General features: G+C 43.6%; 1 protein-coding gene and 4 non-coding genes across 6 annotated transcripts; 3 read left to right on the plus strand and 2 right to left on the minus strand.

The window, feature by feature from the left end:
• Positions 1-145: 145 nt before the first annotated feature.
• LOC115388383 (store-operated calcium entry regulator STIMATE-like) lies at positions 146-12,826 on the plus strand. Of its 2 annotated transcripts, XM_030091507.1 has the most exons (10): positions 146-1,008; positions 3,047-3,095; positions 3,193-3,288; positions 3,404-3,525; positions 3,748-3,860; positions 4,177-4,254; positions 4,442-4,585; positions 7,217-7,324; positions 11,161-11,284; positions 12,538-12,826. In XM_030091507.1, the coding sequence occupies exons 1-10, from the start codon at positions 768-770 to the stop codon at positions 12,645-12,647; spliced, it is 1,185 nt and encodes a 394-aa protein (XP_029947367.1). In that variant the 5' UTR covers positions 146-767; the 3' UTR covers positions 12,648-12,826. The 2 variants fall into 2 exon arrangements, with proteins under 2 accessions (XP_029947367.1, XP_029947366.1); XM_030091506.1 differs by lacking the exons at positions 146-1,008; positions 3,047-3,095; positions 3,193-3,288; ... (3 more) ...; positions 4,442-4,585; positions 7,217-7,324 and adding an exon at positions 10,932-11,058.
• Positions 5,866-5,938, plus strand: trnar-acg (transfer RNA arginine (anticodon ACG)). Its single transcript has one exon. It is a non-coding gene; the product is annotated as a tRNA-Arg (tRNA).
• On the minus strand, positions 6,321-6,392 carry trnae-cuc (transfer RNA glutamic acid (anticodon CUC)). The gene has a single exon. It is a non-coding gene; the product is annotated as a tRNA-Glu (tRNA).
• trnar-acg (transfer RNA arginine (anticodon ACG)) lies at positions 6,636-6,708 on the plus strand. Its single transcript has one exon. It is a non-coding gene; the product is annotated as a tRNA-Arg (tRNA).
• Positions 11,602-11,673, minus strand: trnae-cuc (transfer RNA glutamic acid (anticodon CUC)). The gene has a single exon. It is a non-coding gene; the product is annotated as a tRNA-Glu (tRNA).
• Positions 12,827-13,401: the final 575 nt, after the last annotated feature.

Consider the following 13,401-nt stretch of genomic DNA (forward strand, 5'->3'; position numbering starts at 1 on the left):
TGAGTTTAAATGTGGGTTAGCGGTGTTAGCCAGGCTGCGGCTGGGGACTTCTGTCCGGTTTTTAACACGTGCTGTTACGAGCCGCAACGCCGCACGCTGAAGGAAGTCGGTCGCCACATGACAGGGAAACCAATTAATCCGAAACACCGGCGCCGCTGGTCAGGGGGGCGAGCCGTGACCTGCACTTATTCCTGCTCGTTTTCTCTCTTTTCCAACAAAAACGATATATTTTTATGAGTGGACGCCAGGAGCGGCCACCGCGGGAGTAGTTTCCAGCGCGGGGGAGCGCGTGTAACTTTGCTCGTTTAGCTTTAAAGGGACTGAGTAGTAGCTCGGAGGCTAGCTAGGTGGGTAGCATCTGGATGTTCCTTTTAATAATGCGTGTACGAGCTGTCAGGGAGATATAACTTCTATCCTGTAAAGACTGTTTCCGGTTATTTAAGTCGGGGGTTAGAGGACTTGGCATCGGTTTAAGTTAGATAGTTGCATGTTAGCTGGTTGACAAGAGGCGTCTGGGGTCGAGCGAGCTGATTTTCCGTGTGTGTTAGAAAGTGTGCAGCTCCACTCCGCTTGGAGAAACTTCCCCTATCCCCTCCCGGACTCCCCTCCTGACACTGCAGCCATGGCCGAGTGGATGTGTGAAGCAGGAGAATGAGAGCGAGAGGATGCCGCCGTGTTTCACCGTCGACTAGCTGACCGACCACTGCCGCAGAGAAGCGGGTCTCCGTCGATTTTTTTCCCCCCCCGTCGTCCAGCTCGTCTGCCCCATGGCTGCTGAGAGCGGTGTCAGCATGCTGTCCCAGCTCGGAGAGGTGGCTCTGGCGGGTCCTGGAGGTGGTGGTGGTGGATCAGCGGGGCTCTCCGCGGTGTCTTTCACCAACGCGTCGGCGCCCTCCAGTCCGACTCCCGGTACCGACACGCGGGGCTGCGAGAACGGCGCCCTGATGGACTCGTTTGGGATTTTCCTGCAAGGTCTCCTGGCTATGATGGCTTTCAGCACGCTCATGTGTGAGTATGGCTGGAAATCTGACACCAGCTGCTGGACAGTGTCCAACAGCCCCTCTACGAGTTTGCAAATGTAACTATTGATCTCAGCTGGAAAGAGTGTCTGATAACAGAAACTACATGCATGGAGTTCATCCGTGCATCTTTTGGGTGGAGCAAATCCCAGCTCACTGTGAGGAGTTCATTGAGGGGCAAACACTCTCATTCAGACCTATGTGCAATTCAGTCATTAATCTCAAGTCAAGCATGCACAGGGAGAACATGCATACTCCACAGAGCAGCTCCCAGGTACATGAGCCGTGCAAAACAACTGTGCAGCCTGCATGGAGTTCACTTCACTGTAACTCTACACCAGCTGACTTGTCTTTTTGACTGTGGCTGTAACAAACACTACTTCCTCTGAGTGTTTGTTGGTGCATTTGACCTTCCCCGCTGCACTGACAGCCAGCTCTCAGGTTTAAATGGATGACATCAAACCCTCCAGTAAAAGTCTGTTTTTTTCCTGTTCTAAAGTGTTTCATATCATCTTTATTGTTAAACAGTCAAAAGCTTTGGATGCTGCGATTCACGCATTTTTGAAACGGCATTTAATTCCTTTAATAGAGTGATATAAGTTTCATTAGGAGCTGCGCCTGACTGAATAGTTTAATTTCATTGCACAGGAGCTACTCAAGAGTTACGCCTGTGTGTCGGCAGTGCAGTGAGAAAACACTGCGACCTGAATGAAGCAGTGGTGTTAGATGCCTCCATCGTGAGTGTCAGTGTTGGACTTGAATGGCTGGGAGTGACTAAAAGCTCAGTGGGACAAAGCTGAAAGAGTTGTACCAGTGAGATAAACATGGGAACGACTCATGGATAAGTCTCTTGCCAGTTTTGGCCGAAGTTTAGTTTGTTTGGACGGCTCTGTGATCTAATAAGTGAAACCACAGTTCTGTCCGTCAACGCGGATTCTCAACAGGCCTTCTTGTTGGAGGGGAGAGTGCAGGCCTGCATTCACCTCCCACCCAGCTGCAGGCAGGGTGTGTTAGGTCTGAAGTCACACTTGTGTTACTGTGCGGGAAGTGAGCTCAGGGCTCGCGCCGCGACTCGCCCACATGAAAACACTCAAAGCCGTCAGTTCTAACAGGCGTTAGTAATCCACAAAGGTGAGACTGTTGCGTGTTAAAGTTGAGGCATCTCAGCATTTATGAGCTGATGCAACTCGGACATCTCCGACGGCGAGGGCGATGGGGAGGGGTCACTATAGAAAACAAGTCACTATTGTTGGGACCAATAACAGCATCGTTTGTGTTGGATGTTTCGCTGCGTTCAAAGATGAGCCGTCTGGCTCATCTTTGAACGCAGCGAAACGTCCAACACAAATGATGCTGTTCAGACTCACACATTCAGATTGGAATCGGCACATAAAACAGATTTACACTTTGGAGCAACGCTTAGCCGCTGTAGTTTTTGTAAATACTGCCATGATGGAGTCAGATTTATTCTCAACTAACGTCTTAATCTATATGCTATTTAACTCGGTCGTGCAGGAGTTACAGTCTGGCGTCATTTAGTGTTCTGTTCGAGGCTTTTCTAGTTGATTTGATTCTGTTCTATTCTGAGCTCGATCGAATCGTCTGACAACTTTTCAGGTTCTGGTTGAAACGACTCCATTTTTTTTTTATCCTCAACTTTTAACTGATCTTCTGTAATAACTATTCACACACAGATGGAGAGTGTCTCGTTCATTTTAGCATCTGCAGCCCGGTCAGTTCCACTGTTGAACAGACCGGTAGCTTAATATAAAAAGACTGCCGGCAGCTCCGGATTTATTTTCCTGTATCTGTTGGTGTAATCACAATTTCAGTGTGCCTTAACAGCTAATGTAGAAAGGCAATAAAATGTTTACTTGCTGTTTGACAGCTCACAGGAGGGTTGTCAACTTGGTTTGAGGAAAACATGAAAAAAAAAACTGGAGTTTGATTTATTCTTCCTTGTTTTTATGAGTGATCTGTCATCAAATCGCACCATCTGTGTGCTGCTTTTTTTCCTCTTTCCTCAGTGAAACGCTTCAGGGAGCCCAAACACGAGAGAAGACCCTGGAGGATCTGGTAAGGCAGCTGAGCCTGCTTCAATTCATTTTCCTGCGCAGGCATCACATGAATCCTTCTGGAGCGCTCTGGGAACATCTTCTTTGTGCCTGTTCAGGTTCTTGGACACCTCAAAGCAGGCGATCGGGATGCTGTTCATCCATTTTGCGAATGTGTACTTGTCGGACCTCACAGAGGAGGATCCCTGTTCACTGTGAGTGTGTGACTGTTCTCCTGCATGCTCCACACACATCGACAAGAAGCCGTGTTGAAAAAGAGCATCCACCCTCGTCCACTGCGACTCCTGACCGTGTTTCCTCTCCTTTCAGATACCTCATTAACTTCTTGCTAGATGCTTCTTTGGGCATGCTGCTGATCTATGCAGGCGTACGAGCCGTCAGCGCCGTGGTGGAGTGGAGGCAGTGGGAGTCTCTGCGGTTTGGAGAATACGGTGAGGTCCATTCAGTGTCCAGCAGAGGGCAGTACTCGACCTCAGCACTGCAATGCAGCGTCATTCCTTCCAATGTGCTGAAAGCAGAAGACTGTTAGAAATATTCTCACTTCACTGTTTATTTATTTATTGTTTTATTAAGTTTTTTCTGTCTCTGAATGATAACCTTCTGTGCCCTGTAGCCATGCTTCACAGTGATGTTTCTCTCCCCGGTGTGTGCAGGAGAGCCGGTGCAGTGCACAGCCTGGCTGGGCCAGTGCATCCTCTACATCCTCATCATGATGTTTGAGAAAGTCCTCATCATGTTGGTACTCCTCATCCCCCAGTGGAAGAAGGTCAGGATGAAGTTGGAATAGCTCGAAAAGGATGCATGAAAACCCAGTGTCTGTTATTTTCTTCCTTCTTCCTATTCATTAGAGATCAATACTCATTTGAATATCATTTGCATGAAGCAGACACAACAGTATCCAACGGAACGAGTAAGACCGCAGGTTTACACTGTCATCGCCACATGAAATCCAGTTTTCTGAGAAATAATCAAGCAGTCAACATCGGAGTTTGTTTGCACTTTTTAGGCTGTGATAATATCTGTATGGTTTCACTTCTTAATGCTTTATTTTATCTGTGCTTGTGTGTGTGTGTTTGTCACAGTTGGCTCTCCTCAACCCCATCAAGAACCCCGACCTGGAGCTGGCCATCGTCATGCTCATCGTCCCGTTCTTCGTCAACGTAAGTCTGCCGTTGCTGTTTTTCCTCTGCAGCTAAACTAAAGTAATACTTTACATGTCTGATGGAAACCTGTCCGTACCTCACTCATTCTTGTTTTGTCTTGTCTTGTATGCACATGTTTAAGAAATTAAAATTAGAAAAAAAAAACCTCACTGCTATGTGTGTTTTTGTTGTTTTGTTGTTTTAGGCCCTCATGTTCTGGGTGGTCGATAATTTCCTCATGAAAAAGCACAGGACAAAAGCAAAGCTAGAGGAGAGAGACGAGGACTCCAGAGGGAACAGCAAAGTCCGCTACAGACGAGCTCTTTCCCACGACGACTCGGAGTCCGAGGTAAGTGTCGGCGTCCATATCGAGGACGGCCGGTGGCGGTAAAGCCACGCTCGGCCTCTCTCCTCCTGAAACTCTGGATCTCCTTGGTGTGACATCCTGACCGGGTTGTCAGCTTTTCCCGGTCACTAATGAGGAACTTGATCCAGAGCTGCTTTGTCTTCAGACGGTTTCTCTGCGTGATCGCAGAGTTCCACACAACGCTCGTTTAGACCCGGTTTACACAACAAGTTTTTCAAGTGAAAACAGAAAGCTTTTGATGATCACAGCCAGGGAATTACCCTCATTGGTTTGTAGTCTGCTGGGATTATTGGACCAGGGAGACGGCTGAAAACTTTGGAAGACAGTGCATCTCTAGAGGAAAAGGAAGGAAACACAGGTCGATACCATTAATGTATCTTCCATGTAACAGTAATGGCTCCTGACTGGGAATTGAGCCGAATCTTAAACACTACACCACCAGGGACACGTGTCAGCAAGGTTATGGCTCAGACTGGATAGAAACTGCCGATAAAACAGGACAGTGATTGAATTCCCATGTACCGCCTGGAGCTGTGACAGTGAGCAGAGGCGCAGGCTGGCATCCTTTGGAAGTCTTTAATGTCTGATGTTGTGATATTACCGATGCCGTGGAGAGGACAGCACAGCATCCCGAGGCCTGCGCAGTAAATTGTTTTATTATGAGCCGGCTCTATCACAATAAAGAACAAATAAACAACACATCAGTGCTTGTATAACACACTTAGCAAATAGGATTCAGCCATTAAATTGCAAACCCAATTCATATTTCTTTCTTCTTTTTTATTTATTTTTTTGAAAGCATAGCATGTTTGTAGGTTTTTTGGAAGATTGTCTTGGATTTTGGAACATTGCATTGTGAAAGATGTTGGTAAAATCATGTGTACATGCAGAAGTAGACGGACTTCAGACGTGTTAGTTCGGTACTCAGTTGCAGTCTCTTGAACATGTTTGAGGATTCCAATGATGATGTTCAAACTTTTACCTCTTCTGAGTCACTCCTCATTCCAGAGTTTAAAAGAACAATGAGCTGCATTGTTTGTCATGTTTGTTTTTATTTTTTTCTTTTCAATACAAGTCCAGATGGAAATGTGTCAATTTACACTTTGAAGACAAATTCCTTTTAGTTGAGGTTTATATCGGTGTTCAGGTTTGTATGAATTGATGCGGCGCTGCCTTAGTGCAGGCAGAGAGAGCTGGTGAATGAAGGGGGCGGGTCTGCAGGAGCTGTACAGCTTGTGCCAGAAGCAGGGACTAGGTCACATGGGCCAGTGGCGCAATGGATAACGCGTCTGACTACGGATCAGAAGATTCTAGGTTCGACTCCTGGCTGGCTCGATCTTTTCACATACATGTAATATATATATATGTATATATTTATACATCTCTCCCTCCATATAGAATACAATGATTGCTCCAGTTTTCCATCTAACTTCAATGTCTGACAGCACATATTATGAAGCCGTTTTATTTTTGTGCAATTGCCAACGGCTCTGTGGCAGACTGGCAAACTTTCCAGGGTGGACCCTGCCCTCGCTCAAATAAAGCGAATTGGCAACAGAAGCCTGAAAAGGATGAATGAATGAATGAAATGAATACAAACAAGATGCAAAGTGCTACGTTGAAATGGGTAGCAGTTTTATGATATTAAGAGTATTTCTAATATTGACCCAGGCAAGTTTGTAAGAAATCATTGATGAGTAGTGAATTTAAAAAGTAGTTCCCTGACCGGGAATCGAACCCGGGCCGCGGCGGTGAGAGCGCCGAATCCTAACCACTAGACCACCAGGGAGCATGGCATACTGATGTCGTCATTCAATGGAGAAAAAAAAAAACCATAAAAAAGTGCCTCGTACCATGTGATGGATAAAAGCCACCAGGACGACACGTTTGGGTAAACGACAGTGGGCGGATCAGTTCACGTGCCGCGCGATTGGTCGGAATGACCAAAACACGTGATGCCGTATTGAACCGCGGTAAAACGAGTTTGTCTTGAAACAATGTGACTGCTCACTATAGAGGTATGTTTCTGTGCGGGCTAGTGGCGCAATGGATAACGCGTCTGACTACGGATCAGAAGATTCTAGGTTCGACTCCTGGCTAGCTCGACGTTCTTTTTCGCTTTTTTTTTTTTTTTTTTTTTTTTTTTTTTCATCGCACTGTCAAAGCATTTGGCATTTTTGATTTCGAATGGAAATTGCCAATTGTCACCATATGCTTCTAAATAGCTGGTGATTTTCTGTAGAGGTGAATAAAATGTGAATCTATTTACAAACCAACAGGAGAGCCTCTTTTCTCCAGGATGGTTTGAAACAGTACCGGCACCAGAACTGTTCAGTTTTACTTTTATTCTTCATCTGTGCTGTCATGTGAACAATATGTTAGCATTAGCATATTAGCATTATGCTGTGCTAAAAATGTGTTTATTTGAGCCAGAAAAGATGTGTGTCACCAGGTTAGCTGAACCTTTTTAGCAAAACAGAATCAAACCATAAGTTTATAGTACTGTGAGAAAATTATACACGTGTCGAGCAAGTGTTTGACACTCAGCATGTAAAGACAAGTTAAAAGCAAAAAAAAATAAAAATAATTGTTTCATTGCTTGCTCTTCCTCAGATCCTTTTCTCGGCCGATGACGAGATGGATGAGTCTGATGAAGACGATGTCCGTCGACTGACCGGCCTGAAGACGGTCAAGAAGAAGAAGCTTCGCATGGGGATCCCTGTTTGACCTGTGTGCCTGACTTTAGTGCGATCAAATTCCTTTGGTAGCTCTTCACTTGATGTTCCCAAATGTATTCCCCAGATTGCAAAATCAGCCTCTTAAAACAAAAAAAACAGTACTGTACTGTCGACTCAGAGGATGGCTATATAAACTGAACTATGGCCCTGCAGGCCTACATTTTTGCTTTGAAAGGTTCCTGGGATCACTGTTGCATTTCAGCATGACACTCCTGGGGGTGAGTGTTGTGTTTAAGAACACACACAAAAAAAAAAAACACCATGAACCAAGTTTTTTCTCCTCTGACTCTTAATTGTAAGTGTAATAGAAAAAATGTAACATTGGCTTAAAGGCCTGCTGTTCTGTGTATGTGTGTGTGTGTGTGTGTGTGTGTGTGTGTGTGTGTGTGTGTGTGTGTGTGTGTGTGTGTGTGTGTTTAGGATCAGGTCACTTGGACAGAACCTTAACAGTCCCAACAGAGCCAAATATCAAGCAAACAGCACTGTCCAAGGAGTTGGTTCTATCTGTCAGTCTGACCTATTTTTAAAGTGACTGTACTCCTCATGTAGACTCCATGTAAACATTGTCTGTCTATCTTTTCACGTAGGCGTACCACCATGGCCTGCAGCATGCGTACGTGTGTGTGTGTGTGTAAGTCTGTTTGAATGAGGGCGTGTAGAGCTGTACACCACTCAGCCGAAGAGAAGCATTACTTCAGAGTTTGAATCACTGCATTGATGCAGCTCCCGACACTCTGCAGCACACTTGTATATCTTGGACGCGATGTTGTTTTTAGATCAGTGGGAGCACATTAAACCTTGCAGCGATATTGCTTTTTTTTTTTTCGTCTTCTCACAGAGACTTCTGACTCCTGTGTGCTGGTGAAACTGTAGGACTGCAAGCGGCACGCTGCAACATCACTCTAATGTCAGCTCTGCCAGTGGTGTCTGTCTGTATGTCTGTTTGTTTGTTTGTGCCCTGTCTGTTTTTTTTTTTTTTGTTTCTGAATGTCTTAAGTTGAATTTTGAGTGTTACTTATGGGCCAAAATGGAGACCTACATTTGCCCCACCTTGTTCTTGTCTTTTTTTTTTTTTTTATACTCCTTCACTCCAAATGAGCGAGTGAAGATGGGAACTATTTCTTGCACAATTTCCCATTTATCAGAGCTTTCGTCTTTCCTTTTGTACATTGTGTGACGGTTAATTTTGTTCTGACGTTATTCTTTTGTTCCAGTAATGTGCCTGAGTGAACTTACCAGCAGGTCTTGGGTTTGTTTCAGTTTGTTTCTTTGGTTTTGTTTTCACCAGAGCTCCAGATCTGCAGGCATGAAGCAGCATTCAGCAGGCTCTGATGTTAAGAATGTGACATGCATAGACCTATAAACTGTAAAATGGTGTGTGTGTGTGTGTGTGGGGGCCAGACGGCGGACAGAGAGTGAGTGTGTGCGTGAAAGTGCGTGCCGGTGCGTACATACAGTGTACCGGCACGTAGTGAATACATGTGTGCAGAGTGGGTGTGACTGCTGGTCCTGTTTAAAGTGAAAGGAGTGACATAAACTGTGATGACTACGGTGCTCGGGATGATTCCATGATGAGGTTTTTGGCTCGTTGGCAAGGAATAAATGACTGTGCATAAGAAAAAAGGGGGAAAGTACAGCACCTTGCAGCCGCTTCGGGAACTCTGAACTCAACCAGGAAAAAAAAAAAAAGAGGGCTTTTAGTATTTTGCAAAGGTGATGGAGGTAAATTATCAATATAAATGCTTTTCAAATAAAGGGTGTAATACACAATATCAGAAGTGGATCCATGTCTTCTTTCCAGGCTTTGGTTTGTATATTTAGAAATAAAACCGTAGCATGTGGGCTACATGACATCCAAAACAGTAAGTTATAAAGAACATAATAAATAGTTATTTATAGATTAATATGCTGTCATTTACAGGTCTGACATTGTGCTGCATGTGGCCCCAGAGTTTCACACTTTCACAGGACTGCTGTACCTTCAGGTGCTTTAAAATGAGACACTCATCTGTCGTTCATCTCTCACACCACACACACCTTGTCACACACATCTAAAGACATGTCTATTTAGCAAATTTGCAGTTAAAAATCAACAATGTGTGTTATGATTGATACTGATCTTGGTTTAAGCTGTACTGTAAGGGAAATGAATGAACGCTCATGTGAATATCTACACATGTTTACCACTAGATGAAGTATGGTCACTATTACAACCACCAAACATCCACTCATGATTTTGCATCCAGAAATAGATCTGCTGCTTATAGCTTCTTGTAATTCACTGAGGGAACACACAGCCAGTATTCTGGCATCAGGAGTCATCCCGCTCTGGAAAGTACATTACCGTATATTCCCAATCATCAGTTTCAGCCTGTTTGTCATTTGTTACTTTGACTGACAGCAAACCTGTTGTTTAAAGTGTTCATTGATTCTCAATGTTGGGATTTAGAGTAAAAAGCTTTCTAAGCTCTGATGGTAGAGTTGTTGCTTTTCAACGTAGCGCGTTCACATGGTTGACGAGTCTTTTTTTCCCCTCTCAGGTTTTACGGTCCTGATTTTCTAATATGAGCTCGGTACTGTCGTGCTCAGCGTTGGACAGTTCCTTTCATGAGTTTGCAGTCTTTCACATGTCATTCTCTCACTGAGTCATCTTTGGCTCAGTTTGTCCATCATCATTCTCAGTTAACACTCTGATTTTAGATCATGATGCCAAATCTCATGACTAATATCGTCCTTAGCGTCTGATTACTTTAGTTTTTTTTTTTTCATAAGAATTCGTTATCTACCAGTGCATCTAAGAAAATACTGTAATATTTTGAGATACTGTATTTTTAATTTTCATTAGCAAAAACTGTTTAAGAATCTGTTTGGTGGAATAATTCTGAAGAAGTTTTACTGCTTTCCAACTAAATTATGAGAACCAATAATATGATATTTGCCTTTTCTGTGAATGCTTAATTTCAATACCGATTGAGCAGATGTCTTTCTTTTCCCTACTGTGAAGGGTACCAGATATGATGGGTCTCTGATAGCAACTAAAAAAAACTGCATTTTAATTTTCCTTTTCTTCATTCAGACATTCATGGGCAAAACCAGATTAGAGTGGACAGTCACAACTATAAAAACATTATGAAACAGTCTGCACATTACTCAGTCCCCGCTTTTTTTTAACTCCAACTTGACAGTGAGGCATTCTGACTTTTCGGTTCAGCCCTCAGTGTGTTGGTTCATGCGTTAACTGTCTGAAAATGTTTTTCTTTTACAAGACCCAGAGGAGGAGAAGCCCATGTCGGTAGTTTTGGGAGTATGGAGTTGCAGTCACTGGAGAAGCAGGGAGGTGCTGCTGGGCGTTGTCCACCCTGGATTTTCCTGCGCTGAATGCCACACTTACGTTAAAAAAAGGATATGTTTGCCAGGGTCAGCAGGGGAGAAGGTGGAGGAGGAGCCTGCTTGTGTTGTGTCCTGCATTATCAGCTGTTGGTCTGGAAGTGATGGGAACCCCATTCCAGTCCTCACGTCACACCTAATAATACACACTGACAACAGGCAGAGTGGGGGGTCAGGGCGACTGACTCACTGTGCGACCAGGACTATATATATGACAGGCGTGCTGGGAGACAAAGACACAAACACACCTCGATCAGCAGCGAGCGAATCAATTTCAGTAGAAAACGTGTCCGTGAGGTTTTCACTGCAACTTTATTCACCATGTCACAGGTATGTTACTTCCTTTGCTGTATATTGTTTATGTACCGTACATCTTTTTGGGGCACTTTTAGAGGTTTGAGAACATTAACATTTCAGCTTTGTTCACTGTAGCCAGGTGAGGTGAAAAAGAAGAAGCGCCCACCGATGAAGGAGGAAGACCTGAAGGGAGCTCGCAGTAAACTGGGACTGAAGGGCGAGGTCAAGAGTAAGACCTATGAGGTCATGGTGGAGTGTGGTGAGTCCAGCTGTCTATCACAGTCGTCTCTTCTTACACTGAAACATTAAATGAAATAGCAGAAATTACTATTTGAAATTTGTAAGAATGTCATTTCTATCCATATGGAGGATATAGCTGTGAAAAATGAGTGATAAATTCAAACTGTTGTACAAATCTGCACGTGAAGTATGGAATAATTTAATGATCAAAATAGCTGGTTTTTCTTTTTCAGTTCAAACCATTTCACAAAAGAATTTCATGTGTATTTGTTTTGACATGGAAGTGTGTAAAAAAAATTTTTAACTTTAAACAACGTTTTGCCGAGAAAAAGCGAGTTCCCTGACCGGGAATCGAACCCGGGCCGCGGCGGTGAGAGCGCCGAATCCTAACCACTAGACCACCAGGGAGAGATAAGACCGAGCTGGCACTGATGACGTCATGTAGCAAAAGTGAAACTGGAGCATGCGTTGTAAAACTGAAAACAGAAAGTTCCTTGAGGTCGTTCGCCCAAATTTAATTCCAGGAAAAATTACATTTCATTTGAGGAAACTTTGTGAGCGCTTTAATTTATAGATAAAGATTTTGCATCTACAGCAAAACCACTCCCACCCACTGCACTCCTACATTGTCGCCTACTGAGTGGTGAATTGTTGGAGAAATGTTGGACAGGAGGAACGTGATTGGTCGAAATGTTGGACGGGGGACCGTGATTGGGAGAAATGTTGGAAAAGAAGAACGTGATTGGTCGAAATGTTTCAAAAGAAGAACGTGATTGGTCGAAATGTTGAGGGCAGTGTAGTAGTGCGGTCCAGTTTAGTTTTGCATTTTGTTTCTGTAGTTTTTGTGTTTCTTCATAATGTGCTGTACAATGGAATTCTCTGTATAGAAAAACCTGCTAGTTAGAACCATTTTGCGTTGTTATTGCATTTAATGATGCATTGTAGGACATGATTTGGAACTTAAAACATGTCCTTCATTTTTCTGTGTTTAAGTTCCACTCTGAATCATGTAGAGTACACTGCACTCTCAAAATGACAGGGAGAATATTTCACTATTACTGTTTGAAATTAGATAAAAAGATGTTAGCTTTTTTTTCTCCCAGACTGAATCTTTGCTTTGTGAAAAGATCAATCCCAATCTTTATATTATTGTCACTCAAGTTCTTGAAATACACATGAAGGATTTCTGTTTCTGGTTTCAGATGAGGAGCCATTTGGTTGATTCATCTGGATGTCTGACTGAATTCTTCTCTGTTTCTTCGTGTGTTTTAGAACGTGCGGGCAAAGTGGCTCCATCAGTGTTCAGCGGTGTGAGGACTGGAGGAGAGACGTGTCTGAGCAAACCAGAGAAAGCTCCAGGAGGCAGCGTGTTCAGCAAGTAGACGGAGATCAGAAGAGATTGCAGAGATCCCTGAACAGACGTTGAACTGCATGAGTGTGTAACTTTTCATATTTCCGTCACACAGTTGTGTTGATAAATGTGCTGAGTCTGTGCTGGTAGCATATTTTGATATTGTTGCTTTTTTTACTTCATCATTTTTTCGTAAATAAACATTTCATGCCAGTGTTGGAGTGCCAAGTTTTGTTCTTTGCCAGGACCAAGATGGTCACTGATCAACATCATCGAAATGACAAACACACTCTTGGAAGGGCCTTCAAAAAAATATGTGAGCACAACTTATGGAACTCTGCATGTAAAAGTTTTAAAATAAAGCTTCATTTTAGCTCTTACTTTGAAAGTAAGAACAAATTGTGTGCTGGAGCAAGTTCAGAGTTCCAACTTAGAGATGTGGGGAAATCAGAGTTCGATCACCTTTGCGGGGGCTTGTTACATTTACCTAAAGACGTTACTGTTTGCTCTCAAATAAACGAGTAGCAGCAGCTCCACATGACTGTCTCCAAAAACTCACGATGGATTCAGATCCATTTAAACACCAACAGCAGGCACTGAACATGATTTCAACAAATGATTTGGGAAACAACATGAGTTTACTGTCATAACACGATGCACTGTCTTTGTAAAATGAATGCTGCGATTCACAGAATTACAGTGTTGGTGACGATAACACCCCTCTCATCACTCAAATGCATGATCATTTTTGTGGGGCATCTGTGTGAGTGCAGCTTTGATTTCAG

The sequence above is a fragment of the Salarias fasciatus genome, chromosome 5 (assembly GCF_902148845.1).
Source record: "Salarias fasciatus chromosome 5, fSalaFa1.1, whole genome shotgun sequence".
Classification (NCBI taxonomy): domain Eukaryota; kingdom Metazoa; phylum Chordata; class Actinopteri; order Blenniiformes; family Blenniidae; genus Salarias; species Salarias fasciatus.